General features: G+C 43.0%; 1 protein-coding gene across 2 annotated transcripts in view; it reads right to left on the minus strand.

Annotated features, from left to right (window-relative positions):
- NT5DC3 (5'-nucleotidase domain containing 3) overlaps positions 1-27,909 on the minus strand; it is a 78,147-nt gene that overhangs the window by 13,522 nt on the left and 36,716 nt on the right. For both annotated transcript variants that reach the window (XM_049783157.1, XM_049783158.1), the window contains exons 3-11: positions 16,888-16,962; positions 16,035-16,090; positions 14,895-14,985; positions 7,174-7,311; positions 6,469-6,529; positions 5,927-6,029; positions 5,252-5,353; positions 2,131-2,212; positions 1,085-1,171 (exon numbers count right to left, since the gene is read on the minus strand). In XM_049783157.1, coding sequence (XP_049639114.1) covers positions 1,085-1,171; positions 2,131-2,212; positions 5,252-5,353; positions 5,927-6,029; positions 6,469-6,529; positions 7,174-7,311; positions 14,895-14,985; positions 16,035-16,090; positions 16,888-16,962 — 795 coding nt within the window. The remainder of the gene's footprint in view (positions 1-1,084; positions 1,172-2,130; positions 2,213-5,251; positions 5,354-5,926; positions 6,030-6,468; positions 6,530-7,173; positions 7,312-14,894; positions 14,986-16,034; positions 16,091-16,887; positions 16,963-27,909) is intronic.

The following is a 27,909-nucleotide window of genomic DNA, read 5'->3' on the forward strand; positions in this document are numbered from 1 at the left end:
ATGCAGCTCATGACATGAAGCTCACCACATAGAGTGATGAGTGCAGTTGGAGAGATGACTACACTGAAAACTATCATAACAATGTGAATGAATGAGGGAAGTAGAAAGCCTGTCTTGAGTACAGGTGTGGGTGGGTTGGGGAGGAGGGAGATCTGGGAAATTGGTGGTGGGAGGGGGGTGTTCTTTACATGACTGTAATCATACAACTACAATCATATTTGTAATCACGGTGTTTAAATAAAGATAATTTAACAATAAAAAATTTCTTGGTTAATTCAATCCACTAGAGAGCTACTATAATTCCATTTCTTTGGCATTATATTGAAGTTTATACTTAGATTTTTTTCAGATATAAGATTTTGAAATCAATACTAACTACATGTCTTTTACTAAGTCAGGCAGCTTAATTAAAAAAAATGCTTAAGACAAGGGCCCCGGAGAGAGAGCACAGCGGTGTTTGCCTTGCAAGCAGCCAATCCAGGACCAAAAGGTGGTTGGTTCGAATACCAGTGTCCCATATGGTCCCCTGTGCCTGCCAGGAGCTATTTCTGAGCAGACAGCCAGGAGTAACTCCTAAGCAACGCCGGGTGTGGCCCAAAAAAAAAATGCTTAAGACCATTTATATAATACATATTTAAATAAATTAAAAATATGAAGAAAAGGGTCGGAGAGATAGCATGGAGGTAAGGCGTTTGCCTTTCATGCAGGAAGTCATCGGTTCAAATCCCGGCGTACCATATGGTCCCCCATGCCTGCCAGGAGCAATTTCTGAGCGTGGAGCTAGGAATAACCCCTGAGCACTGCAGGGTGTGACCCAAAAACCACAAAAAATAAAAGAAGAAAAAAAAGAAATAAACAGGAATGGGGCCGATGTAGTGGCACAGAGCGGACGAACCTCAGTTCGATCCCCTGGCATCCCATATGGTCCCCCAAGCCTGAGTACATAGCCAGGAGTAACCTCTGAGCATCACCAAGTGTGGACGGAAAAAAAACAATTAATATAAATAAATAAATACATAAATAAATAAATAAATAAATAAACAAATAAATAAAATAAAGAAACAGGAAAAAAAGGGCTTCTCACCGCTAGGTCACTGTATATATGGTCACCAAAATACAACACTTTCGATCCTCTCCAGCCAGTTAGCTTCAAAAATTCATATAAATTGCCCTGCAAGAGAAAACTAGAGATATTATATCCCATGGCACAGATATTTATGGCCCATAGTCCAATGTTTCTTTAACTTCAAAAACAATGGGATTCTTTTTGCTTTTACAACTTATATTAAATATCAAAACATACAGGTTAGAGCTTTTGTATGCATTCAATCAACTCTTGCTTCTAAAGATGTAATTTCCAAAAGAACTCATCTTTAGAAAACTCACGGTTACAGGCTTTTAAAAACATTCTACAGTATCTTTCCATGTCAAATACTCATCTAAGTGATTTGCGAAGCTGAAATGTACCATGAGTTATTTTACCCACCCCCTGATTCTCTATAGGTCTGTGACTACCATTTACACCATTATCTTATGTTGCAAGTAACTTTAGGATGAACACTCTTGTGGCAAGGCAATTTCTACTAGTTTAGTAATTTTCTTAGATTAGCTTCCTAGAAGTGAAATGGCTTTATGAAGCAAGTTTTCCAGGAAAGAGAGAAAACATGCCCTACTGAGCAAGAATAATTATCTTTAAAAGAAATGAACTGACTTTAGTAACATGGCAAACATCATCAGCTTCATCATTTATTCAGATATTTTCTAGCCTTGTTAGATGAACAAGATATATTACAACCATCAAACATAAATGAAATATAAAACACAGGGAAACAGCCCTCTGAATAAATAAGATGCCATGGGTTAAATGCTTCAAAAAAGAGAAATTTCCAAGACTACTGGCATCTTTGCTCTTAAATTTAAATTTTATTTTCAAGAAGAGTTCCATTCCAAGACAGAGCAGACCAAAAGGCTACTGACTCCCACTCATGTTCTGCCTGGATATAGAAACAGCCCATTCCAGTGAGCACTTGGAGGGCTCCTGGCACCAAGAGAGCCGTTCCAGACCTGCACTGTCACCTCCATCATAGACCATAAAGCATAGGAAAAAAGGACAAATTAGTCACCAGTTACCTGTTTGTAAATCTGGCCTTTCTGCAACTTGTGGATTTTATCCCAGAGTAAGACACCTTTCTCGTTCACCTTTCGAAAAGGTCTAGCAACAGAAACGAGAAACATCATGACAGGAAGCAGCATTCAGGATGGCTGCTCTGCAGAGACCTCCTAGCTGCCAATGGACATGGAAGAAGTTCCTCACACCTGTAAAGGCCTAAAAACCCATCACAACAACTATGGCCCAGCCCCTCGTGCAATCACACCCACAGGATGGGCCAGGCAGGCCACAATCAAAGGGTGGAAAAAGAACCATTCAGGGATGAGAATGATTCAGGATAACACCTACCACAGAGAGCTCCCCACTTCTAGTTACTAATGCCCTGGGGGAAAGGCCCATAAAGAAGTCCGGGGCCAGAGAGATAGCATGGAGATAGGGCGTTTGCCTGGCATGCAGAAGGACGGTGGTTCGAATCCTGGCATCCCGTATGGTTCCCCGAGCCTGCAAGGAGCGATTTCTGAGCATAGAGCCAGGAGTAACCCCTGAGCACTGCTGGGTGTGACCCAAAAACCAAAAAAAAAAAAAAAAAGTCTTCTTTAACCCCAGAAAAGTTTACATGAAATAGATAAATCCTCAATTGTAAAATTTAGTGAGAAGAAAAATGTAAGGGGAAAATCTAAATAGTCCTATAAAAGTATAAAATGTGTTTTATTGCTGGTGAGGTGGCGCTAGAGGTAAGGTGTCTGCCTTGCAAGTGCTAGCCAAGGAAGGACCGCGGTTCAATCCCCCAGCATCCCATATGGTCCCCCCAAGCCAGGGGCAATTTCTGAGCACTTAACCAGGAGTACCCCTGAGCGTCAAATGGGTGTGGCCCAAGAAACCAAAAAAAAAAAAAAATCAATATAATTTGGGCCCGGAGAGATAGCACAGCAGCGTTTGCCTTGCAAGCAGCCGATCTAGGACCAAAGGTGGTTGGTTCGAATCCTGGTGTCCCATATGGTCCCCCGTGCCTGCCAGGAGCTATTTCTGAGCAGACAGCCAGGAGTAACCCCTGAGCACCACCGGGTGTGGCCAAAAAAAAAAAAAAAAAAAGAAATGTTTTATCGTAAGAAAAGGAATACTGTCTTTATGTTGCAAAATATTAACTGATATTTAAGTACATGCATTTTAACAGCTGCTAAAGCTTTCCTCCCACGACAAACCCTTTGGGTGGACCTGGACTTTTACTGCAACAATGTGGAAATGAAGAGATGGTAAAATGGAAGGGATAAGCCAACTTTTATCCCGAGCATCATAAAAATAAATGTGAACTTGGGGCCGGAGAGATAGCGTGGAGGTAAAGCATTTGCCTTGCATGCAGAAGGACAGTGGTTCGAATCCCAGCGTCCCATATGGCCCCCCGAGCCTGCCAGGAGCAATTTCTGAATGTAAAGCCAGGAGTAACTTCTGAGCGCTACTGGGTGTGACTCAAAAACCAAAAAAATAAAAAATAAATTAAAAATAATAAAATAATAAAATAAATAAAAATAAATAAATGTGAACCTGAGAGACAGAATAGTGTTCTGCCCATCCCTACCTCACTGCTCTGCAAAGCACAATCAAGAAGTGGGGAGGCTTCTCTGGGCTGCAGCCCAACATCTAAAAACTTGCATGCGGGACAGAGTTTGGTGCTGACATGATGCAAGAAAAGTCACAGCTGTGTTAGTCCAAACTCAGGTTTCCCTTTGATCTCCTGAATTTTCAATCTCCGCATGTGACAAGTACACAAGTTTGGTCTCCTGAGTCACTAAGGATAGATGAACTCAGTATCACAGGAAGAATGTAACCAGCACTTATTCTAAGATGCCCCACTATGGGACTGTCAGTTGCCAGAAGAGTGGATGTAAGGCTACCTGTGCACCAATCTAGCAAATATACAAAAGTGGGGAAAAGTCTAAAGCAGGTCATCTTGGGAGGGGTGGGTGTACACCTAGCTGTGCTCAGAGCTCACTTCTAGCAAGGCTGGGGGACTCTAGAGGGTGCTGAGGATCTAACCCAGGTTAGCCATGCACAGGGCAAATATCTAATACTATTCCTGTATTATCTCCCCAGCCCCAAAGGAAGGTCATCACATACATGCAAGTTATTTTTGTAACTCTCAACACTATTGACATGGGGAAACATTTCTCAATAAATATGTCTGTCCCGCACATTAAAAGAGATTTTTTTATGAGCCAGGGCAAAAGTACAACAGGTTGGGCACTTGCCAGGCATGCAGCCATCCTGAGTTGGATCCCCAGCACCCCATGTGATTCCCTGAAGCCTGCCAGGAGTGATCTGTGAGTGCAGAGCCAAGAGTAAGCTTAGAACAATGCTTGGTATTGCCCATAATGAAAAAACAAATTTAAAAAAATTTAGAAACTATGGTCCCCTCACCCGTAATTTAGGGCCTATGATCCCCAAACGATAATTATACCTTACTACTGTCACAACTCAAGATATCCTGTTTTTCCATTCCCTAAGACAACTGTTGCAAAAACAGCCCCTCCGCTAGTCCTAGTCAAGAATCACTGCACTTGACTCAGCTGTGTGGCAACTTTGTGGCATCCACGTGCAATTCAAGAGCAGAGTGAGAAATGCCTGTTAAGGAAGCTGAGTGGGTGCTTGGGGTTGCTGCTGCTTTGTTATGGGCCACGATGCACCTGCAGTCAAAGCTCTAATTCACTGATACTCAGTTCGGATTTTTTTTTTCACTGCTGTCGATTGTTTTCTTAAGTGTGACTCATTAGGATTGAAGTAGCTGAGATGAGAACCACTTCTTGGATATGAACCATCTGCTCTGTGCCTATCTCACCTTCCAGCAACTCCCTCTATAGAACAATTTAAAAAATTCAAAGCTGGGGCTAGAAAGATAGTGGGTAGGGTGACTTCCTTGCTTATGGCTCATCAGGGTTTGATCCTCAGCACCTCATTATGATACCCTCCTTCCAGCACAGGGCCAGGATAAGTGCTGTGCACCACAAGTGTAGCCCCCAAAACAAAACAAATCAGTAATCTCAGTTGTTTGTTGACTTCCACGTAGATTTATCTAAGACACAGGCAATCTATCCTAACACTTCCAGCAGCAAACAAATAATATCTAATCCTCAGAAAGACACTCACCTCCGCTTATCATTAAAGAAGTTTGGCTTCTCGGCCTGAACAATGACCACATCAAACAGGTCCCTCCAGTCTTTCCCAACGATATACCTCATTCCTTTGTCACTGGAAAAAGCAGAAGAGCCCAGTTAGTCCAACCTTAAATCCAGGAAGAGTTGTTTGCCACTGTTTTCATTTGAATCTACAACTATGTTTTCTTCCCCTCTAACTTTATTTTTTAATAAATAAATTCTTTAACTGAAATACAGTTACAAAGTTATTCATGTAGCAAAGTCATACAATGTACAACACTTTTCCCAGTGCACATTTCCTGCCACCAATAACCAATAACTTCAGTTTCCCTTGTGCCCTCCACATTGCCCTCTCCCCTGCCTGCCTCTGATTCTACTCTTTCTCTATATCTCTTCCTTAACCCCTCTTTTATCCCCCCCCATTTTTCCTTTTAGACAATGTGGCTTGCAAAATTGTTAGTGAGGTATGCAATATTGTTTGCATATCACTTTATCTCCTCCAGCATTCAGTTCTTGTTCAGAGTGATCATTTCCAAGTATTATTGTCATAGTAGTCCCTTCTCTGCCCTTTAATATAGACTGAGGCCAAATATGAACTGGAAGTTAGATGTAACACACACACACAACAACAACAACAACAACAACAACAACAACAACAACAACTTACACAAAGCTACTAGGACTATTGGTGATGAGAAACATCTTCTTGCCATGGTCCGCCAATTTGGCCAACACCGCGCGGGTCTGCTCAGCATAGCAGATGTACTTCTCTAAGAGTAAAATACACATGGCTGCAGAGTGAGGCACCACAGACTTGTACATGGGTCATATACTGCCTGGGACACTTGGGCAAGGGATGAAATCAAAGTTTAGGGGCTACGTAGGTGCCCATAAAGACTGGTTCAGGTGTCTGATGGGTGCCCAAGGAATTTGGTTTAGAGGGGACAGGACTATATATTTTTCCAAATATTTTGTCTGAAGCTCATTTCAGAGGCTGGATCAGTGCCATGTGGGGCAGTAACTGATTCAGAGACTAAGTGGAAAATAACCTTGTGGTAGCAGCTGCCAGCTCGTGTCCTATGGCTCAGAACTGTCAGAGACTAGGGATGCAGAACCCCTGCATGTCTTGGTCAGAATGATGCTCAGATTGACCCTCTCCCAGGCCCCCATGTGATGGACATTATCAACAGGATGAAGACAAGCACGTACCAATATCCGCTTCAATAGCTCGGTACATGATCCCTTTGATGTGGACATCTCGAATGGAATCCTGTGAAAGAGCATTTGAATCAGTGGCTTGGCCTCCCTGCAAATGCCCATCTGTGCCCATCCACAAAGTCCCTCAATGATCACTAAATCCTGGCTCACTAATCCCAAACCTCAACCAGGAAAACTTTCATCTTCCACAGCAATAACAAAGGCAGCTCCCTCTGCTTTTCCAAGAAGTCCCTGGGATAAGGCCAAGTGCCAGTGAGTCTCAGAGAAGCCCAGATAGGAACCAGTGATCTCTGCGGGGGCTACAAGCCAACAACCCAGCCTCACAGATAAGGGGCTCTGGGCTTCTCTCCTCTTTTCAGCCTGCCCCAGTCTGCAGCTTTCACGGGATTATCAAGGAAAAGAGGCAGAGAGGGTACATCCTCACTTGAGTGCTACTACAAAATGTCCAAGAGATCAGAGCTCAGGTGGTGAATCCAGCTCTCGGGAGAGAAGCTGCTGCAGGGTGGGGGAAACACCTTAGGAGGCCAGGCATGGAGCATAGCCCAGCACCTAACTGGTACTAGGCAAGCATTTGCCCATCGTGCTACACTGCAGACCCCCATCACCTTCCTTCAGCATGCTAGGGCTGAGCACTAAGAGAGTGGCAGGCATGGGAGTAGTCACCCCCCCCCCCGGGGGGGGGGGGTGCCATACAACCTTAATGTCCTTATACAGGTGCACAGGCTCATAGTCAATGTTGTTCTTCAGGAAGTGTTCGTTCACGCAAGACAGGAGGGCCATCTCCGGCAGTGAGAAGATGTCCATGAACTGTTTCATGGTGTTCCCGTGAGAGCTCTGGGAGGGCATGGAAAGTATGAAATGTGGCTGGCAAACCCATTTGTGTGCCTGCACACATATACATACACATGTGTGTGCCTGCACACACAGGCACATGTACACACATGCAGTCTCTCTTGCTCTCCTGGTAAAAAAAAAGCTAACAACTCACTTTGCTTCTTCAGAACTCTTCACTGCAAGGCCTGAGTCATATATCAGCCTCAGGGCAGCATCACAGAAAGGCCCTCCTAGCCTCTCCCCCCAAAGTTCAGCCACCTTTCCTGCCTCCCACCTGCCTTTATATCCCAACTCATGCTCATCTGTGAAAGAGCCAACCATGAATTTGTGCCCCCAGAATGGCACAACATCCATTAAGGGGCCAGAGTGAAAGTATACCATTGTCTTGCATGCAACCTACCTAGATTTGATCTCTGACATCTCCTATAGTCTCCATGTGCCCAACCAGGAGGAGTTATAGTTAGGAGTACTGCAGGTGTGACCCCCCACCCCAAAAATTAATTTTTTAAAATAGCCACTTAAAAGTGCCTCCAGGCTGCTCTGCTTCGCTTCACACCACACACATCTTCTAGCCAATGAACCCTAGCACAACATGAAGAAAACACCACACTACAAGTGTGACAATGGAAAAACAATACAGACCAACACCATGCAGAGAAAATAAAGATGGCATCTCTGATGACCAAAAAAATGCCAACCAACTATTAACCTCTCAGATAAGGAGTTTAGGGAAGAAATATGAAGGATCCTAATAGAACTCAAAGAAAGCATGGATCAAGCTGAAAAAAACATAAATAAGAATCAAGAGGAGGGGCCAGAGCGATAGCACAGTGGTAAGGTGTTTGCCTTGCAAGCAACCAACACAGGACAGACAGTGGTTCGAATCCCGGCATCCCATGTGGTCCCCTGAGCCTTTCAGGGGTGATTTCTGAGCACAGAGACAGGAGTAACCCCTGAGCTGAGTGCTGCCAGCTGTGACCCAAAAACCAAAAAAAAAAACAAAAAAACAAAAAAAAAAACAAAGAGGATATGAAAACTGAAATGAGAAAACTCCAAACTGACTCCAAACTGAAATAACATGACTGAAAAACTCAGTAGACAAAATGAAAACCTCATTGGAAAGCCCCTCCAACAGAATAACAGCACCAGAAACCAAATCAGTGAACTGGAAGATGAAATGCTTAACAATTCCTTACAACAAAAGAGATTGCAAAAGAGTCTTAACACAAATGATCAGACAATGGAAAAATCCTAAAAGAATGTGAACAATGAAATAGAAGTCTTTGATAAACTCAACAGAAACAATATAAGAATCATTGAAGCTTCCTTCCTTTCCATCTTCCCTCCCTCCCTTTCTTCCCTCCTTTCTTCTTCCTCTCCATTCCTCCTTCTTCCCTCATTCCCTCACTTCCTCATTTCTTCCCTTTTACTTCTTCCCTCCTTCTGTTTTTCCTCCCTCCTTTCCCTCCTTTCTTCTCTTCTTCCCTCCTTCCCTCTCTTCCTTTCAATAACAAAAAAGTCATTGGAGTCCCAGAGACCTAGGAAGAAAATCCCCAGAAAAAAAAATCAATAGTCAAGGGCATCATTGCAGAGAAACTCCCAGAGCTAAAGACTGCATGCAACCTAATCCTGCATGCCCTAAGAGTACTAGCTAAAAGAGACTCAAAGAAAAGCACCCCGAGACACATCCTAGTCACAATGATGAAATCCACAGATAGGGAATACTGAAAGCAAGAAGATCAATAAGAAAATTACATTCAAAGGAGCATCCTTAAGATTTACAGCAGGGGCTGGAGTGATAGCACAGCATTTGCCTTGTACATGGCCAACCTGAGACAGACCCAGGTTTGATTCGACATCACATATAGTCCCTTGAGCCTGCCTAGAGTAATTTCTGAGTGCAGAACCAGGAGTATCCCTTTGAGCACTGCCAGGTGTGGCCCAAAAATCAAAAAAAATATTTACAGCAGACCTGTCACAAGAAATCCTCAAGGCCAGAAGGCAGTGGTGGATACAGTGACAAAACCTAATGAAATAAATGCATCCCTAGAATACTGCACCCAGCCAGACTCACTTTCAGGTTTGAAGGAAGTATACATAGCTTCATAGATAAACAACAGCTCAGAAACTTTACAGATGCAAAACCACCTTAAAAGAAAAACTGAAAGGTCTACTTTAAGACAAACCAGACCAAGAGACACACCGAACTCCTACACAAAGATGACCCTAAATGCCATGACAATTATCTCTCTCAATGTCAATGTAATAAATGCACCAGTTAAGTGACAGAGTGGCAAATGGATCAAAAAGCTGAATCCAACATTCTGCTGTCTACAAGAAACACACCTGAATAGTCAGAATAAACATACACTCAAAATCAAAGATTGGAGGAAAATCATCCAAGCAATCAAACACCTGTTAAAAAAAAAAAAAAAAAAAAGCCGGAGTGGGCCAGAGAGATAGCATAAAGGTAAAGCGTTTGCCTTGCATGCAGAAGAACGGTGGTTCGAATCCCGGGATCCCATATGATTCCCTGAGCCTGAGCCTGACAGGAGCGATTTATGAGTGCAGAGCCAGGAGTAACCCCTAAGTGCCGCCAGGTGTGACCCAAAAAACAAAAAGCAAAAACAAAAACAAAAAAAGCTGGAGTGGCCATATTCAGATGACATAAACCTTAGATTTAGAAAAGTTATGAGACAAAAATAGACATTTCTTAATAATCAACGGATATGTTCAACAGGAAGAAATCACACTCCTAAACATATACACACCCAATGAGGAACCAGCAAAATATTTAATACAATTATTAACAAACTTAAAAAAAAAACAATAACAACACAATAATAGTGGGAGACCTTAATACTGCCCTGTCATCCCTTGATAGGTCAACCAGGCTGAAACCCAACAAGAAATCACTAGCTCTCGGGCCAGAGTGACAGCACAGTGGTAGGGTGTTTGCCGTGCATGAAGCCAATTCAGGACAGAGGGTGCTTCGAATCCCGACATCCCATATGATCCCCCGTGCCTGCCAGGAACAAGTCAGGAGAAACCCTGAGCGCTGCTGGTTGTGAAAGAAAAACATATATACTAGCTTTGAAAGGAGAAATGAAGAAAGCGGCCAAGTAGATATATATAGGGCTCTCCTTCCAAAGAAAACAGAATACACATTCTTCTCCAATGCACATGGGTCATTTTCCAGGATAGAACACATGCTGGCCCACAAAACATATCTCCATAAAGTAAAGAGGATAGGAATTATACAGACTACCTTCTCAGATCACAAGGCACTGAAATTAGAAGACAACTACAAAGGAACACAGAAGAAAAAAATAACATTAACACCTGGTTTACTGGCACAACAGACAATGACTTGGGTTGAACAACCTAGTATGCCTGGAGCCTAGAAATGGTCTTACGCCAGAAAACTTCAGGGGTAAGGTCTCCTTGTATTTAGGCCAAGCCTTTTCTTTTCCATGTCCTCCATATTTTGCTGTGCCTATGCAAACAACAACTGCCACTCTAACACTATTTTTGCTGTACTTCTTTAACTCTTATCCTTAAAAAGAAAAAAATAATAAGAAAAGCCTATTAAACCTTCTGCTAGGCCTTTAAAGAGTTCATTGGTGATTCAATGATTTTCAAAAATATATTTGCTACTGAACCTTTTTTCTCTTCCATCTTGTTAGTTTTTTTTTATTTTTTTAAATAACTTCGCCTTTGTTCTTCCTCAAACAAATGTATTATGACCAATTGTGTCAGCTATGTGATATATTTCCTTTAAATAAATTTATAAAATAAAAAACAAAAATACTCTCAACAAGATGGAAATGGAAGAAACTTTTCTCAATATAGTCAAGGCTATCTACCACAAGCCAATGGCAAATATTCTCAATGGAGATCAAGTCAAAGCCTGTCCTCTAAAATCTGGTACATGACAAGACTGCCCCCTTTCGCCACTCCTATTAAATATATTTCTAGGGCCCGGAGAGATAGCACAGCGGCGTTTGCCTTGCAAGCAGACGATCCAGGACCAAAGGTGGCTGGTTCGAATCCCGGTGTCCCATATGGTCCCCCGTGCCTGCCAGGAGCTATTTCTGAGCAGACAGCCAGGAGTAACCCTTGAGCGCCACCGGGTGTGACCCAAAAAAACCAAAAAAAAAAACAAAAACAAAAATATATATATATATATATATTTCTGGAAGTACTTTCCATAGAAGTTAAGCAAGAAAATATATCAAGGGTATCCAGATAGAAAAGGAAGAAGTCAAGCTCTCACTGTTTGTAGATGACATGCTACCAGTTTTAGAAAATCCTAAAGATTCTACCAAAAAGCTTCTATAAATAGATTCATATAGCAAAGTTGAAGGCTACAAAATCAACATGCAAAAATCAATGACCTTGGGGCCAGAGTGGTGGCACAAGTGGTAAGGCATCTGCCTTGCCCATGCTAGCCTAGGATGAACCTCGGTTCAATCCCCCAGCATCCCACATGGTCCCCCAAGCCAGGAGCAATTCCTGCGTGCATAGCCAGGAGTAAACCCTGAGCGTCACTGTGTGTGGCTCAAAAAAAAAAAAAAATTCAATGGCCTTCTTATACACAAATAATGATAAAGAAGAAAAGGATATTTTAAAAAAAAATCTCATTCACATTAATGCCACACAAATTCAAATACACTGGAGTCAACTTAACTAAAGAGGTGAAGGGCCTATACAAAGAAAACTACAAAACACTGCTTCAAGAAATAAGAGAGACATAAAGAAATGGAGACACATACCCTGTTCATGAATTAACATCATTAAATGTCTAATTAAATTTTCATGGATTAACATCATTAAAACATCATTAAAATGGTAGTACTCCCCAAAGCATTATACAGATTGAATGCAATTCCTCTAAGGATACCCATGACATTCTTCAAAGAAGTGGATTAAACACTCCTGAAATTTAATTGGAACAATAAACACCCATGAATACCTAAAGCAACCCTTAGGAAGAGGAAGATGGGAGGTATTACTCTCCCCAACTTTAAATTGTACTACAAAACAATGGTTATTAAAACAGCATGGTATGAAATAAAGAATAACCTTCAGATCACTATAATCAAATTGTGTATTCAAAGAATGTTCACCAGACATAATACAATCAATTATCTTTATATATATATATATATATATATATATATATATATATATATATTTTATTTAAACACCTTGATTACATACATGATTGTGTTTGGGTTTCAGTCATGTAAAGAACACCACCCATCACCAGTGCAAAGTTCCCATCATCAATGTCCCAAATCTCCCTCCTCCCCACCCGACCCCCGCCTGTACTCTAGACAGGCTTTCCATTTCCCACATACATTCTCATTATTAGGACAGTTCAAAATGTAGTTATTTCTATAACTAAACTCATCACTCTTTGTGGTAAGCTTCCTGAGGTGAGCTGACAATCAATTATCTTTGATAAAGAGGCAAAAAACAAAAATGGAACAAGGAAAGCCTCTTCAACAAGTGGTGTTGGGACAACTGGTCAGCCACATACAAAAGTGAACTCAGACCTCCATCTAACACCATGCACCAAGGTCAAATCCAAATGGATTAAAGACCTTGATATCAGACCCGTAACCATAAGGTATACAGAACAACATATAGGTAAAATACTCCATGACATTGAGACTAAAGACATCTTTAAGGAAGAAAGAGCACTGTCCAAACAAGTTAAGCAGAGATAAACAAATGGGATTATAATAAGCTTGAGAAGCTTCTGCACCTTAAAGGAAATAGAGCCTAGGATACAAAAGCCACCCACAGAATGAGAGAAATTTCTCACCCAACACCCATCAGATAAGGGGCTAATATTTAAGATAATAAGGTTTTTACAGAACTTAAAAATAAAAAACATTGAACCCCGTCAAAAAATGGTGAGAAGAAATGAACAGACACTTCCTCAAGAAGAAATACAAATGGCCAAAAGGTACATGAAAAAATGCTCAAATCAAAACAACAATGAGATACCATCTCATGCCAAAGAGATTGGGACTGATCTCACATACACATACATACACTCATAAACACACACACACACACTCTAAATAGGAACAATCAGTGCTTGTGAGGATGTTGGAAGAAAGGAACTCTCTTTCACTGCTAGTGGGAATGCCATCTAGTCCAGCCTTTATGGAAAACAATATGGAGATTCCTCAAATACCTGGAAATTGAGCTCCCATACGATCCAGCTATACCACTTCTAAGAACACAATAACACAATATAAAAATGTCTCTGCACACCTATAATTATTGCAGCACTATTTATAAATAGCCAGAATCTGGAAACAAGCCAGATGCCCAACAACAGATGAATGGCTAAAGAAACTTTTGGTACATATACAACTTGTATGTATACTATGCAGCACTTAGGAAAAATGAAGTCATGAAATTTTCCTACACATAGATGGACATGGAAACTATTATGCTGAGTAAAGTAAGTCAGAGGGAGAGAGACAGACACAGAATAGTCTCAATCATCTATGGGTTTTAAGAAAAATGAAAGACATTATTATAATAATACCCAGAAACAATAGAGATGAGGGCTAGACAGATTGGGCCACAATGTAAAGCTTACCACAAAGAGTAGTGAGTGCAGCTAGAGAAATAACTAAACTAAGAACTATCATAACAAATATAATGAGAGAAGTAGAATGCCTGTCTTGGGCCCGGAGAGATAGCACAGTGGCATTTGCCTTGCAAGCAGCCGATCCAGGACCAAAGGTGGTTGGTTCGAATCCCGGTGTCCCATATGGTCCCCCGTGCCTGCCAGGAGCTATTTCTGAGCAGACAGCCAGGAGTAACCCCTGAGCATCGCCGGGTGTGGCCCAAAAACCAAAAAAAAAAAAAAAAAAGAATGCCTGTCTCGAATATAGGCAGGGGGTGTTGAAGGACGGAGATGGGGGACATGGTGGTGGGAATGTTGCACTGATGAAGGGGGGGGGCGGGTAATTCTGTTTATGACTGAAACCCAACTACAATCATTCTTGTAATCATGGTACTTAAATAAAGATATTATTTAAAATAGTAAAAATAAATAAATAAAAGTGCCTCCCAGTGCCCCTTGTTTGAGTTCAAGGGGCAGGGACCCTCTCCTCATCATTTAGAAAACACCTGCTTCCCAGGCTAGCGATGCATGGACCATTTTATTCTGACCATCAATGCCCATGAGAAACTTCCCAACAGGACAATCTACAAACACTCTGAAGGTAAAGCAGGCAGAGAAAAAAAAAGGTTCAACTTCTAGCACAGTTCCACTCGCACCCTTCCACACAGGCTTTCTGCAGCCAAGTGCAGGGGGACCACACTTTACCCTCCCAAGTATGGGCCCCCAATAGAGGCTGGGCCAAGGGAACATGGAAGCTCCCATCTAGCCAGAGTGGAGACACATGCTCATTTCTGGAACAACAAAATCCCCAGGCACAACCCCGCACTGTCTCACAGGGCCCATGTGAACAGTGAAGCCCCAAGTCCAGACTCCTGGATCCCCCCACATGGATGGGCTTGAGCAGAGCAGACAGACATGTTCCCCTCACCTTGCCATAGAAGTCGCTCATCTGCTCCAGAGGCACATGGGAGCCCTCATACATCTCGATGACCTCTTCATCAGGGACCACGCTGAGGCCCCTGCACAAAGAAGCTCTATTGGAGAACACAGCAGCCCCACTACAGGTACCCCCACTGGCAACAGCTCATCCTTAACCCACTGCTATTCTGCTGCCAAAGAAGCCACTCATATTGCTGGTATCTGTATTGTGCAAACAGGAACCCCAATGAGACTCTTGATGCTCCACAGCCCTAGAGGGGGACTGTGGTTCTCGATCCCCTATCATCCAGCAGACAACTGTGAGGAACAAGACCATGAGTATTGCCCAAGGTTCCCAAAACAGAAAGGAGTGGGTCTAGATCAGACTTTTAATCTTTGACTCTTTGTTTGGGGGTGGGAGGTAAGGGGGTGGGGTGATACTGGGGATTAAACCCAGGGCTTCACACATGCTCTGCTCCACAGGCCCAGGATGACTCAGAGCCCAGACATTCTTGCTCCCAGGCCCAGACAAGTTGCAAGGTTACCCATTGGCTTCTTTGCAGGTTATGTTTGAAGGTTTATCTGCTTCACTACTCAAGGGTGTTCCTCCCTCTGAGAGCCCTGCCTGCATCCTCCTCCTCCTGCACTTAACTTTCCAACCTGAAGAAAGCACTGGGTTCCCTGTAAAGCTTAGGGATGTGGTCCCCCCCCACCCAGTGTCATGTGACAGGAAGCTCTCAGGCCCTTCCATGTCAATGAAGGGCAGTTTCCGTGCCTGCCTCTGCCCTGCCCTTGGCCTGTCTCCAAGGAACTGTGAGGGGCACAGTGTCATATGAGGGCAGTGAAGGAGGCATGGGTACTCACCCTGGATCCCAAATATAGAGAGCTCTAAAGGGAAACTTGTGCACTCTGCTCCTCTCCCAAAAGAGGAGATGAGGACCCAGGTGGGAACAATTAGAAAATGAAAAGAACCAGCACTGTCACCTTGGCCTGTGGTCACTGAAGTGCTAACACTCCACCACCACCACCTACACACTGAGCTTCTGAAGGATGCGCGCAAACTTTAGCCCTTGATACACACATTCAACCAGCTGGGGTTTGGGGGTGGGGTGGGGGTCTGAAACCCAAAATTTGCACTTCTCACTCTTACCTGTAGACAGCTCCCAGCTGGATGTAATGAAAGGCATCAATCTTCATCAACACCGCCTTCAAAAACACAAACACACACAACATTGTGACTGTTGACCAATACCTGCAGGTATAACAACACTTAGGATCCTTAATCTATATCCCGTAGAACACTAGGATGACAGGAGAAGACTAAATGTTTTGGGGAAAGGTCTGCATTTTGCTTAAGGAACTGAGAGGCCTAGCTCACGGGGAAGGAAAAAAAAAAAAACCCAGAGACTGGTTCCTCCTCCAAACACCAAAAATGGCAACTAGAAGCACATGGTTAATCGACTTTAATGCTCTTCTATTATCAAGTCTTTACTGGGATTGAGAGGAAGTCTTGAGATTAAAGGTGCATACCTCGACCCTTGTTCAATCCCTGGCATCAAGTGGTCCTGAGTATGGCCAGGTACAGCTGAGCATCATTGTGTCCTCTGACTTTCACATTGAATCACTAGCCCAGGTGTCCAAGAATCCCTAAGATGGGGCCCCAGAGTGTTGCAGTTTTTGCAGTTTCACCCCTTACTAATCCATTGCTTAGAAGCCCCCCTCCATGAAAAAATTTTTAAAAACTAAAGATGATTCAGCAGGCCAGCACATGTTTTGTAGTTCAATCCCCAGCACTGCATATGACCACTGAATATCAGCAGGAGTAACCTCCCAAGTCCCTTGCTAGAACTAGTACCTCAAAAACAAAAGTAGTTTATTTAAATAGTTTAGCTCTGCAGCCCAAAAAGAACACACTTTAGAACTAATTTACACAACAAAAAGTACCAGGAGTCTATTTTAGTCCCAAATTCCATGCACAGGAAAACACAGAGACCCACACTTACCCGCTGCACATCATAATGAAGCCCACGGATTGCAAAATTGGGGTCGTATTCATACTTCCTGATTTCTGAAGGATACTGGGAAGGGAGGGAGGGAGAAAGCAGTTCAGTGCTATAGCCAAAATGTCTGGACAGAGTCCCCAAAGGGGCAGTGCAAGGTTGCAGTGCTTGGCAGAAAAAGTGGCATCAATATAGACAGACCAGGAGCCTCTGGCCAGAACCTTCCCCAAGCCCTTCCTGTCCATTCCAGGTGGGCTCATGCCCCCACCCCACCCCATGTCTCTCATCTAATGCCCTCCTGTCCTCTCCATTCCTCAGATTCAGCACCACCTCTGCTTCCACCCAGATACATCTGGGGGCTGAAAGAGGCTGCTGAGGTAGATTCTATATTCCCAAATCTGGCGCCAGGCCCCACTTCAACCCTTGTCAATGCACTGTTGTATGGCTGCCCCAACACTGCCCATGAACAGACTTCACAGAAGCCAGGAGGAAAAAATTTTGGGGACCTGGGGACCCCCAAGTGAAAATGGGTGACCCTAATTCTTCTCACCATATATGGCTTCTGCTTCCCCTCCTGAGCTGGAGGGACCTATGTGCACTCATCTTTGCACTGCTGTTCCTGTGGAGGCCTTGGAGAGGCCTCCTTTTTGGGAGGCAACTCGGTATTAGTACCCCCAAAGTTATGGAACCTTGAGATGCTCTACATCTCTGCACCAGACAGACATCCAGCAGCCCTCCCTAACACACAGAGTACAGGGCACCCCATTTCCCCCCCACACACACACAACTGGTGCTTCAATGGATGGGACGTCAGCTGCACCTGCAACCACCTGGCCTGAGCCACAGATGCGTGAGTGAGGCAGGGAGCAGGCCTCAGCCCTGCCCCCCACCACAGAAACTGCAGAAAGTCTGAGAGTCCATGGCAGATCTCAGGGTGATGTGAAACAAGATGCTGCTCTGGGGGTGCACGAACACCTCTGTGTTACTGAAGAAGGTGACACTTGCCTTCGATGTTTAGTGACCAACTCATGGCACCTCTACCAGCCCAGCAGTCTCAAGACCATGTGTGCACTCCTCGTCAGTTCAGAGGGAGGAAGGGGTACAGTTGAGTCAGGGGCTTCAACCAAGCCATCAGCATGTGGCACCTCCGCCAGATACTCTCTGCCACTCTGCAGGGTACCCATCTCACAGTGGCTGGGCTCCAGGCCAGTTCAATGAAGGCACTGACATGGGCATGTACCATCAATGGCTCATGCATACAAGTGGTTTACTCAACACCAATGGTAGCGCTGGTGTCAACGTCTGAATGCTGGAGAATCGGAGGATTCCATAAGAGAATTTATCCCCCAGAGATCTTTGTGGTCAGGTCAGTACTGAGGCCAGACCTGGATCACCCTGTACTCCCACCACTCAACATCTTCGAGCTAGACACTGATTATCCCAAACCTGACTATGGCTGATGACAACACCTGACATCTCCGTAGGCTCCAAAAGGAGGGGAGCACAGGCTGTTTGTTTAGTTAGAGATGAGGGTAAAGCAACAAAAATGAGGATTCTGTGTCTCTGTGTGTGGCCTGGCTGGGTTCACAGGCCAACACAAAGCCACCACCTGCACCCCAGCTATCCTCTGCCCACTGTTTAGAGGAGCACCGCCACAAAAGAAACATAAGTTGTTTTTTGTTTTTTTAAATAACTTTTATTGTGACCAATGTGAGTTACAAGTCTTTCACATTATATTTAAGGTACATAGTGACAATGAATTAGGGTAATTCCCACCACCAGTGTTGTCTTCCTCCACCCCTGTTCCCAGCATACATCACATACCACCTCTCTTGCCCACTGGACTTCTAGTGTAATAGATCCCCTTTGTGTATAGCTTGTTGTAGATTGGGTTATCTTGATCTGTTGTCGTTGACTTTGGGTTTTGTGTTTAGGTCTGATCATTTTTTATTTCCACTCAAAGTCCATGCGATTGTTTGCTCCTGGTACCATCCACTTTTTTTTCCCCTCCATTTTTGAGGCATAACAAGATGAATCAAGTTCTGTGGTTTTGTTAGAAAAAAAAAAAACAAGAAAGAAAGAGCTGGGGGAAGCCCATCTAGAAGCTATATAGTTTTAAAAGAAAAGAAAAAAACAAACCAAAACAATGACAAAAACACAACTAAAAAAAAAAATACAGCAACAAAACTACAACACCAAGAGGGGGAAGAATGGGGGGGGGGGGTAAAATCCAAATGGATTAAAGACCTCGATATCAGACCCAAAACCATAAGATATATAGAACAACACATAGGCAAAACACTCCAGGACATTGAGACTACAGGCATTTTCAAGAAGGAAACTGCACTCTCCCAGCAAGTGAAAGCAGAGATTAACAGATGGGAATATATTAAGCTGAGTAGCTTCTGCACCTCAAAGGAAATAGTGCCCAGGATACAAGAGCCACCCACTGAGTGGGAGAAACTATTCACCCAATACCCATCAGATAAGGGGCTAATCTCCAAAATATACAGGGCACTGACAGAACTTTACAAGAAAAAAACATCTAATCCCATCAAAAAATGGGAAGAAGAAATGAACAGACACTTTGACAAAGAAGAAATACAAATGGCCAAAAGACACATGAAAAAATGCTTCACATCACTAATCATCAGGGAGATGCAAATCAAAACAACGATGAGATACCACCTCACACCACAGAGAATGGCACACATCACAAAGAATGAGAATAAACAGTGTTGGCGGGGATGTGGAGAGAAAGGAACTCTTATCCACTGCTGGTGGGAATGCCGTCTAGTTCAACCTTTATGGAAAGCGATATGGAGATTCCTCCAAAAACTGGAAATCGAGCTCCCATACGATCCAGCTATACCACTCCTAGGAATATACCCTAGGAACACAAAAATACAATACAAAAACCCCTTCCTTACACCTATATTCATTGCAGCACTATTTACCATAGCAAGACTCTGGAAACAACCAAGATGCCCTTCAACAGACGAATGGCTAAAGAAACTGTGGTACATATACACAATGGAATATTATGCAGCTGTCAGGAGAGATGAAGTCATGAAATTTTCCTATACATGGATGTACATGGAATCTATTATACTGAGTGAAATAAGTCAGAGAGAGAGAGAGAAAAACGCAGAATGGTCTCACTCATCTATGGGTTTTAAGAAAAATGAAAGACATTCTTGCAATAATAATTTTCAGACACAAAAGAGAAAAGAACTGAAAGTTCCAGCTCACCTCAGGAAGCTTACCACAAAGAGTGATGAGTTTAGTTAGAGAAATAACTACATTTTGAACTGTCCTAATAATGAGAATGTATGAGGGAAATGGAGAGCCTGTTTACAGTACAGGCCGGGGTCAGGTGGGGAGGAGGGAGATTTGGGACATTGGTGATGGGAATGTTGCACTGGTGATGGGTGGTGTTCTTTACATGACTGAAACCCAAACACAATCATGTATGTAATCAAGGTGTTTAAATAAAAGAAAAAAAAACAGCAACAAAACTACAACACCAAGAGGGGGAAGAATGGGGGGGGGCTGGTGTGGCAAGGGTTTTTTTTTGGGGGGGGTGTTTTGTTTTGGGTTTTTTTTTTTTTTTTTTTTGCATAGGCACAATAAGTGTTGGGGAAATTAGAAAGGGAATTTCCTTGGCCTAGGAGATACAGGATTTCTCCACCCTTGAAGCATACTGGCATGGGAACAACTACAGGCTCTGAACATGCTCATTGTCGAACCCCAAGGTCTTTTTATGGTGCCAGGAAATGTTCTGCTCAGTGTGACTGTCAAAATCAATCCTCTGGGGCCGGGTGGTGGCGCTGGAGGTAAGGTGCCTGCCTTGCCTGCGCTAGCCTAGGACGGACCTCGGTTCGATCCCCCGGCGTCCCATATGGTCCCCCAAGAAGCCAGGAGCAACTTCTGAGCGCATAGCCAGGAGTAACCCCTGAGCGTCACAGGGTGTGGCCCAAAAACCAAAAGAAAAAAAAAATCAATCCTCTGTAATTAGAGATCCTGGTATTTACACAGGTCATAGGACAAAGTTTAGGACAGAGTCTTTCTTTATGGATCCAGAAGTTCTGCTCTGGCATGGTAGTAATCTTGGTTTTTGCACAGATTCTAGGACAGAGCTTAGGATAGGCAGGGTCTTTCCTTATGGTTCCAGAAGTTCTGTTCAGTCGCAGTTGTCAAGGTCAGACTAAAATTAGAAATCCTTTTTTTTTTTTGCACAAATCGTAGACCGAAGCCTAGGCTAAGGTCTTTCTTTTTGGTCCCAGGAAAAGTTCTGCTCAGTTGCGGTTGTCAAAGTCAGTTTTCTGTAGTTAGTGATCTTGGTTTTTTTTTGTTTGTTTTTTTTTTTAAACAATTTTATTTTTTATTTTTATTTTTATTTTTATTGTGGTTTTTGGGCCACACCCAGCAGTGCTCAGGGGTTTTTCCTGGCTCCGTGCTCAGAAATTGCTCCTGGCAGGCACGGGGGACCATATGGGACACTGGGATTTGAACCGATGACCTTCTGCATGAAAGGTAACCGCCTTACCTCCATGCTATCTCTCCAGCCCCAGTGATCTTGGTTTTAGCACAGATCCAAGGATGGAGTTTCTTCTGATTTCATCTTATTCATTTTATCTGGTGATGAAGTAGAGCAACCTACTCTAAAATCAAGTTTTTAATGTTTCCTCATCAGCAGGCTGTCATATCAACTTGGCACAAGTTGGTGCCAGAGCAGTATTAGGCACTCCCCAGAGGGTGTTTGATTTCTGGTGTTGTTGCAGGGAACTGTGTTTGTTTTATGGTTGAGATCTGGGGCTCAGGATTGGATGGTCACATAGAGTCTAAGTTGAGTCCCCATGACAAATGTTCAGGAGGGAGGCACACCTGTATTATAAAATTTATGGGTTCTTATCCCTAGTAGATAAGAGCTTGTTTCTATACAAAAGATTTCCCCTTTTTCTATGTGTTTTAAGAAAAATTAAGGACATTATTATAATAATGTAATGTAATAGTAATAATATTGCCCAGAGATAATAGAGATGAGGGCCGGAAGAACAAGCTCACAATATGAAGCTCACCAAAAAGAATAATGGTGCAGTTGGGGAAATACCTACACTAACAACTATCACAATCTTAATGAGTGAGAGAAGTAGAATCCCTGCCTCAAATACAGGCAAGGGTTGGGAAGAAGGGAAGAAAGGGCACTACTGGTGGTGAGAATGTTGCACTGGTGAAGAGGGGTGTTGTGTTTGTGACTGAAACAAAACTACAATCAAGCTTGTAATCATGGTGCTTAAATAAAGATTTTATATTAAAAACAAATAGAAGCTTCCCTCAAATCTTGGGGAAAAAAAAAGATTTCCCCTTTTTTAGCATGCCTATACAAAAGGGAACGGTGCCATATTATATTACTGGTACATTTGGGGGCAAGAATAACAGGCTATACATCTCTGTGCCCTGTTTTTGACCTGAGCTTTTATCCCAAGCATGACTTTTTCTCCTAGAATTTTGTACCAAGCAGAACCAAAACAAGTGAAATTAATATATACATATATAAATGAAAAAATAATAAAGATTTAAAAAATAAATAAATAAAAAAGGATGAAGGAGGCTATCTTTGCCTTTGAAAATAAACATACTAAGAGGTATAACTACTGAGGTATTAAACATACAAAGAAAATATAATCGCCGAAGATAGTACAGCAGTAGGGCATTTGCCTTACAAGTAGCTGATCCAGGACAGGTGGTGGTTCAAATCCCAGCATCCCATATGGTCCCCCGAGCCTGCCAGGAGCGATTTCTGAGCGTAGGGCTAGGAGTAGCCCCTGAGCACCACCATGTATGACCCAAAAGACAAACAAACAAACAAACAAAAAAAATATATATATAAGATATCCTCATTAAGTCTTTTGAGATATTGGGGGCGGGGGGGTAGGTGTGTGAGATCCAGGGCACATTTTCATCCTACACCATGGTCTTGAGTTTAAGAAATGGTTTGTAGCTGTAAAAGATCAGGTAGTGTCCTTGAGCTGACGGTCCTTCTGGAGCTAAACCCAGTAGCATGCAACAGTCCATCCACATTTGGTGGAGGGGGGGGTGTTAGAAGAAGGGCCATATAGAATGAGTCATCAGAAATGATAGTTGCAGCTTCTTGCTGGGGCCCAAGATGATTGAGAGGGTGTCTTTTTGCTTTGGGAGTTGGGTGGTGGCTTGTTGGGGCAGGAGGTCAGTCTCGGTACTTAATGAGTTAAGAACTTAGGGTAAAGAGGGTTAAATCGGGGGAGTAATGGATCAGGATTGGAGGGCTAGAGAATAGAAGGAGTTCTGAATGGGGGGAAAGATAATATATGAGGGGCTATATACTATATAGGCATGGGTTGTTAGCAGTCTAGGTTGGGCAGACAAAGAGTTCATTATATACAAACTCCCACCCACTTAAAGACAGACATTAGAGATCTGTTCATAAGTTGTTGTTGGACGCCTGACCCTCACAGGATGGATTTGTGCACTTAAGAAATAATTGAATTAAAAGATAAATAGGGGCCGGAGAGATAGCATGGAGGTAAGGCGTTTGCCTTTCATGCAGAAGGTCATTGGTTTGAATCCCGGCACCCATATGGTCCCCCGAGCCTGCCAGGAGCGATTTCTGAGCGTGGAGGCAGGAGTAACCCCTGAGCACTGCCGGCTGTGACCCAAAAACCCACTAAAAAGAAAAAAAAAAAAAAAAGGCTGGCACCTCGGGGTGGGAAGGTTTTCCAATTTCTAGGTATTTCATCGATGACAGGAGTGATGAAGCTTTCAGAGTTAGATTTGGCTGGAATATTTTAGAAGTGTAATTTTCAGAACTAGAGTACTAAACAATATGGTAGTGAGCACTATAATAGGTGTCTACCCTATATCCCTATGTAGTCTCATCCACCGTGTCTTGTTCCTTTCCCCTACAAAAGAAACATAAGTTGTTTTGTTTCGTTTTCTAAAAACATACAGTCCAGGGTGGAGGCAGAAGCAATAGTACAGTGGAGAGGACACTTGCCCTGCAAACAGCCAACCCGTTTCAATACCCAGCATCCCATATGGTTCCCCAAGTTGAGCACAGAGCCAGGAGTAAGCCCTAAGCTCTGTCAGGTGTGGCCCCAAAAACCAAAAAAATAATAATAATAATTTTAAGTACAATGTAGGGTAGTAAAGGCAGTCACTTGTATGTCATAGCCACAAAGGTTAACACTATTATAACCATCTCACCGTAAGTACAATAAAATACTTGTAGGTAGCATTTAGCAGTAAAAACAATTGACAAGCGCAGCACAACCACCCCACCAGGCTGATGGTCTGGGAGGGGGGGCATCAAGTCCCCCAAAGCTGAGGGATCAATGTAAATCTTTGTCCCTCCATGTACCCATATGGGGCCCTAGGGCAAAGGTGGTCTTCAGATGCTGGGATTTCCCATCTATGAAGGAAGAGAATTAGATTCCTCCCTGAAATAGAAGCAGAAAGAACTAAGTCAAGGATACTTGGACATGGCAAAAGCACAAGCCTTGGCATGTGGTAGAGAGGATGAGGCAAGGGAGCTGGGGTCAGGCTCTGTGTAAGACAGTGGGAACTAAATACAGCTATTTCCTTGTATAGTTTTCTGTACAATTTGTTAATGCATGGGGTTTGGGTTGTTATTTTCTTGCCTGAGGTGCCACACTGAGCACTATTCAAGGCTTACTCTTCATTCAGTGCTCAGGGATCACTCTGGCAGGGCTCAGGGGACCATCTGTGGTTCAAGGAATCAAGCCTAGGTCAGGCACATACAAGGAAAATACCTTCTGTGCTTCAGTCCCAAATGCATGCTCTTGTAACAACAGAAAACACAATAAACAAAGAAAAAGTCTCTTCCATAAGCCATGCTGGGAAAGCAAGACAATGACAAGTGACCTCTCTCTTAACATCACAGAAAAAAAAAAAAACAAATGCAGCATGGATTAAAGGCCTGGATACAAGAGCCAGAAGGACACAGACAGAGGATCATTTCCATGACATCAGCATGCAAGGCATCTTTGGAGACTTGACCCTGCATGCCAGGGAAGTGAAAGCAGAGAGAAAGCAAGGGACTAATGTAAATCTTTTCACAGAAAAGGAAACAGCAAGAAGAAGTGTTTACATGGGCAGGAGGGATAGAAGTAGTACAGTGGTAGTAAGACACTTGCCTTGCATGTGGCAGACCCGAGTTCTGCCACATGCAGAACTCCATATTCCACCAGCACTATCATGAATAATCAATTCCTGAATGCAGAATCAAAAGTGACTCCCTGGTGAGGCCCTGGTGAGCCCAAAACCAAACACACACACATATATCCCAAAAAAGGGTTTGGGGGGGGGGGGGCGCGGAGAGATAGCATGGAGGTAGTGTTTTTGCCTTGCATGCAAAAGGACAGTGGTTTGAATCCCAGCCTCCCATCTGGTCCCCCAAGCCTGCCAGGAGGGATTTCTGAGCATAGAGGCAGGATAGGTATGACCCAAAAAAAAAAAAAAATGTGGAACCCTTGGGCTGAAGTGATAACATAGCAGTAGGGCATTTGCTGTGGATGCGGCAAACTTGGGAAACCTGGGACAAACCCAGGTTCGATCCCTGACATCCCATATGGTCTCCTGAGCCTGCAAGGAGCAATTTCTGAGTGCAGAGCCAGGAGTGACCACTGAGTGCTGACAGGTAGGGCCCCCAAAACATAAAATTCATAATGATTACATTATCTTTATATAAAAAATAAATAAAAATGATGCAACCCAAGTGACCACCCACTTGGAAAAAAGCCCCAACCAGAAGCCAGGGAGAAGAGACTAGAGGAGCCTGAATAGAATAACCTCCAGGTGTGCCACAGCCCCCAAAGCCAGGAAAGACAAAGTATTCCCTGAACCCCAGGTTTTAGCCAAACTCTAACAGTAGGACAGGGGATTAAAGAAAGAAAGAAAATGGGCCGGAGAGATAGCATGGAGGTAAGGCGTTTAAGTTTCATGCAGAAGGTCATCAGTTCGAATCCCGGTGTCCCATATGGTCCCCCGTGCCTGCCAGTTAGAAAACCCTAAAGACCCTACCAAAAAGCTTCTAGAAACAATAGATTCATATAGCAAATGGAAGACTACAAAATCAACACACAAAAATCAATGGCATTCTTATACACCAATAATGATAGAGAAGAAATGGACATTAGAAAAACAATCCCATTCACATTAGTATAAGTGGACCCAACTATAAGCCGACCCCCCGAATTTTACCCTAAAAACTGGGAAAACTTAGTGACTTGAGTATAAGCCGAGTGGAAAATGCAACAGCCACTAGTAAATTTCAAAAACAAAAATACATACCCAAAACAATCACAATAATTGAAGAATCAGTATGTTAAATGGTTTTCAATGTTTATTACTAAAGAAAAACTATAAACTAGCAATAACTTTCAAACTTTAAATAAAGTGCAAAAAACCATAGCTTAATGGGCAATCAAGCTAAATCACAAAGGTTAAAATCCTTCAAAACTGGATTCCTGGGGCCGGGTGGTGGCGCTAGAGGTAAGGTGCCTGCCTTACCAGCGCTAGCCTTGGACGGACCGCAGTTCGATCCCCCGGCATCCCATATGGTCCCCCAAGCCAGGAGCGACTTCTGAGCGCATAGCCAGGAGTAACCCCTGAGCGCCACCAGGTATGGCCCAAAACCCAAAACTGGATTCCTCATCATCATCAGTATGTCCAGAGTTTCAACTGTATCTGATGTGAGGGTATCAGCTTAGACATTGTCATCATCACTGAGCTCGCAGATATCATCATCACTGATGTCAGTCTCACACAAAGCACAGAATATTGTGGGTTAAACAGTTCAGTGGCATACAGTTCAGTTCAGCCCCTACCTCTTCAGCTCAGCCATGACTTGTAGACTGAGTTGAAGAACAGCCCCCTCCAGCAGACGGCAGAAGATGACTGGAGATTACACACCAAATCAAATAACTTGTATGACCCGAATATAAGCCGAGTTCAGGTTTTTCAACACAAATTTTGTGCCAGAACACTCGGCTTATATTGGGAGTATATAAGTACCTTTGAGTCAACTAAAAAAAACTCAGCTTCAAGAAATAATAAAGGACACAATGAAATGGAAACAACACACTGCTCATGGATTGGGAGAATTAACATCATTAAAATGGCAATACTCCCCAAAGCATTGTACAGATAGAATGCAATTCCTCTAAGGAATTATCAAACTCTAAAGAATGTCAAACACTCCTGAAATTTATTTGGAGCAATAAAAATCTATGAATAGCTAGAGCAAGTCTTGGGAAAAGACATATGGGAGGCAGCACTTTCCCCAACTTTAAATTGTATTACAAAGCAATAGTCATTTATTGGAATAAAGGCAGACCCTCAGATCAGTGGAATAGACTTGAGTATTCAGAGAATGTTCCCCAGACATACAATCAATTAGTATTTGATAAAGGGGCAATAAATGTAAAATGGAGCAAGGAAAGCCTATTCAACAAGTTGTGTTGAGACACCTGGTCAGCCACATGCAAAAAAGCGAATTCAGACCTTCATCTAACGTCATGCACAAAGCTCAAATCCAAATGCATTACAGACCTGAATATCAGACCCAAAACCATAAGGAATATAGAACAACACATAGGTAAAACACTCCATGACATTGAGACTAAAGGTATCTTCGAGGAAAAAACAGAACTCTCCAAACAAGTGGAAGCGGAGATAAACAGGTGGGACTATATTAAGCTGAGAAGCTTCTGCACCTCAAAGGAAATAGTGACTAGGATAAAAATGGCACTCACAGAATGGGAGAAACTATTTAAAATTTATGAAGCTTACCTAATACCCATTAGATAAGGAATTAATAATGAAAACATATAAGATACTGACAGAACCTAACTAGAAAAAAACATCTAACCCCATAAAAAAAATGGGAAGAAATAACAAACAGACACTTCCTCAAAGAAGAAATACAAATGACCAAAAAGCACAGCAAAAAGTGCTCTACATCAC

The sequence above is a fragment of the Suncus etruscus genome, chromosome 11 (assembly GCF_024139225.1).
Source record: "Suncus etruscus isolate mSunEtr1 chromosome 11, mSunEtr1.pri.cur, whole genome shotgun sequence".
NCBI classification, from domain to species: domain Eukaryota; kingdom Metazoa; phylum Chordata; class Mammalia; order Eulipotyphla; family Soricidae; genus Suncus; species Suncus etruscus.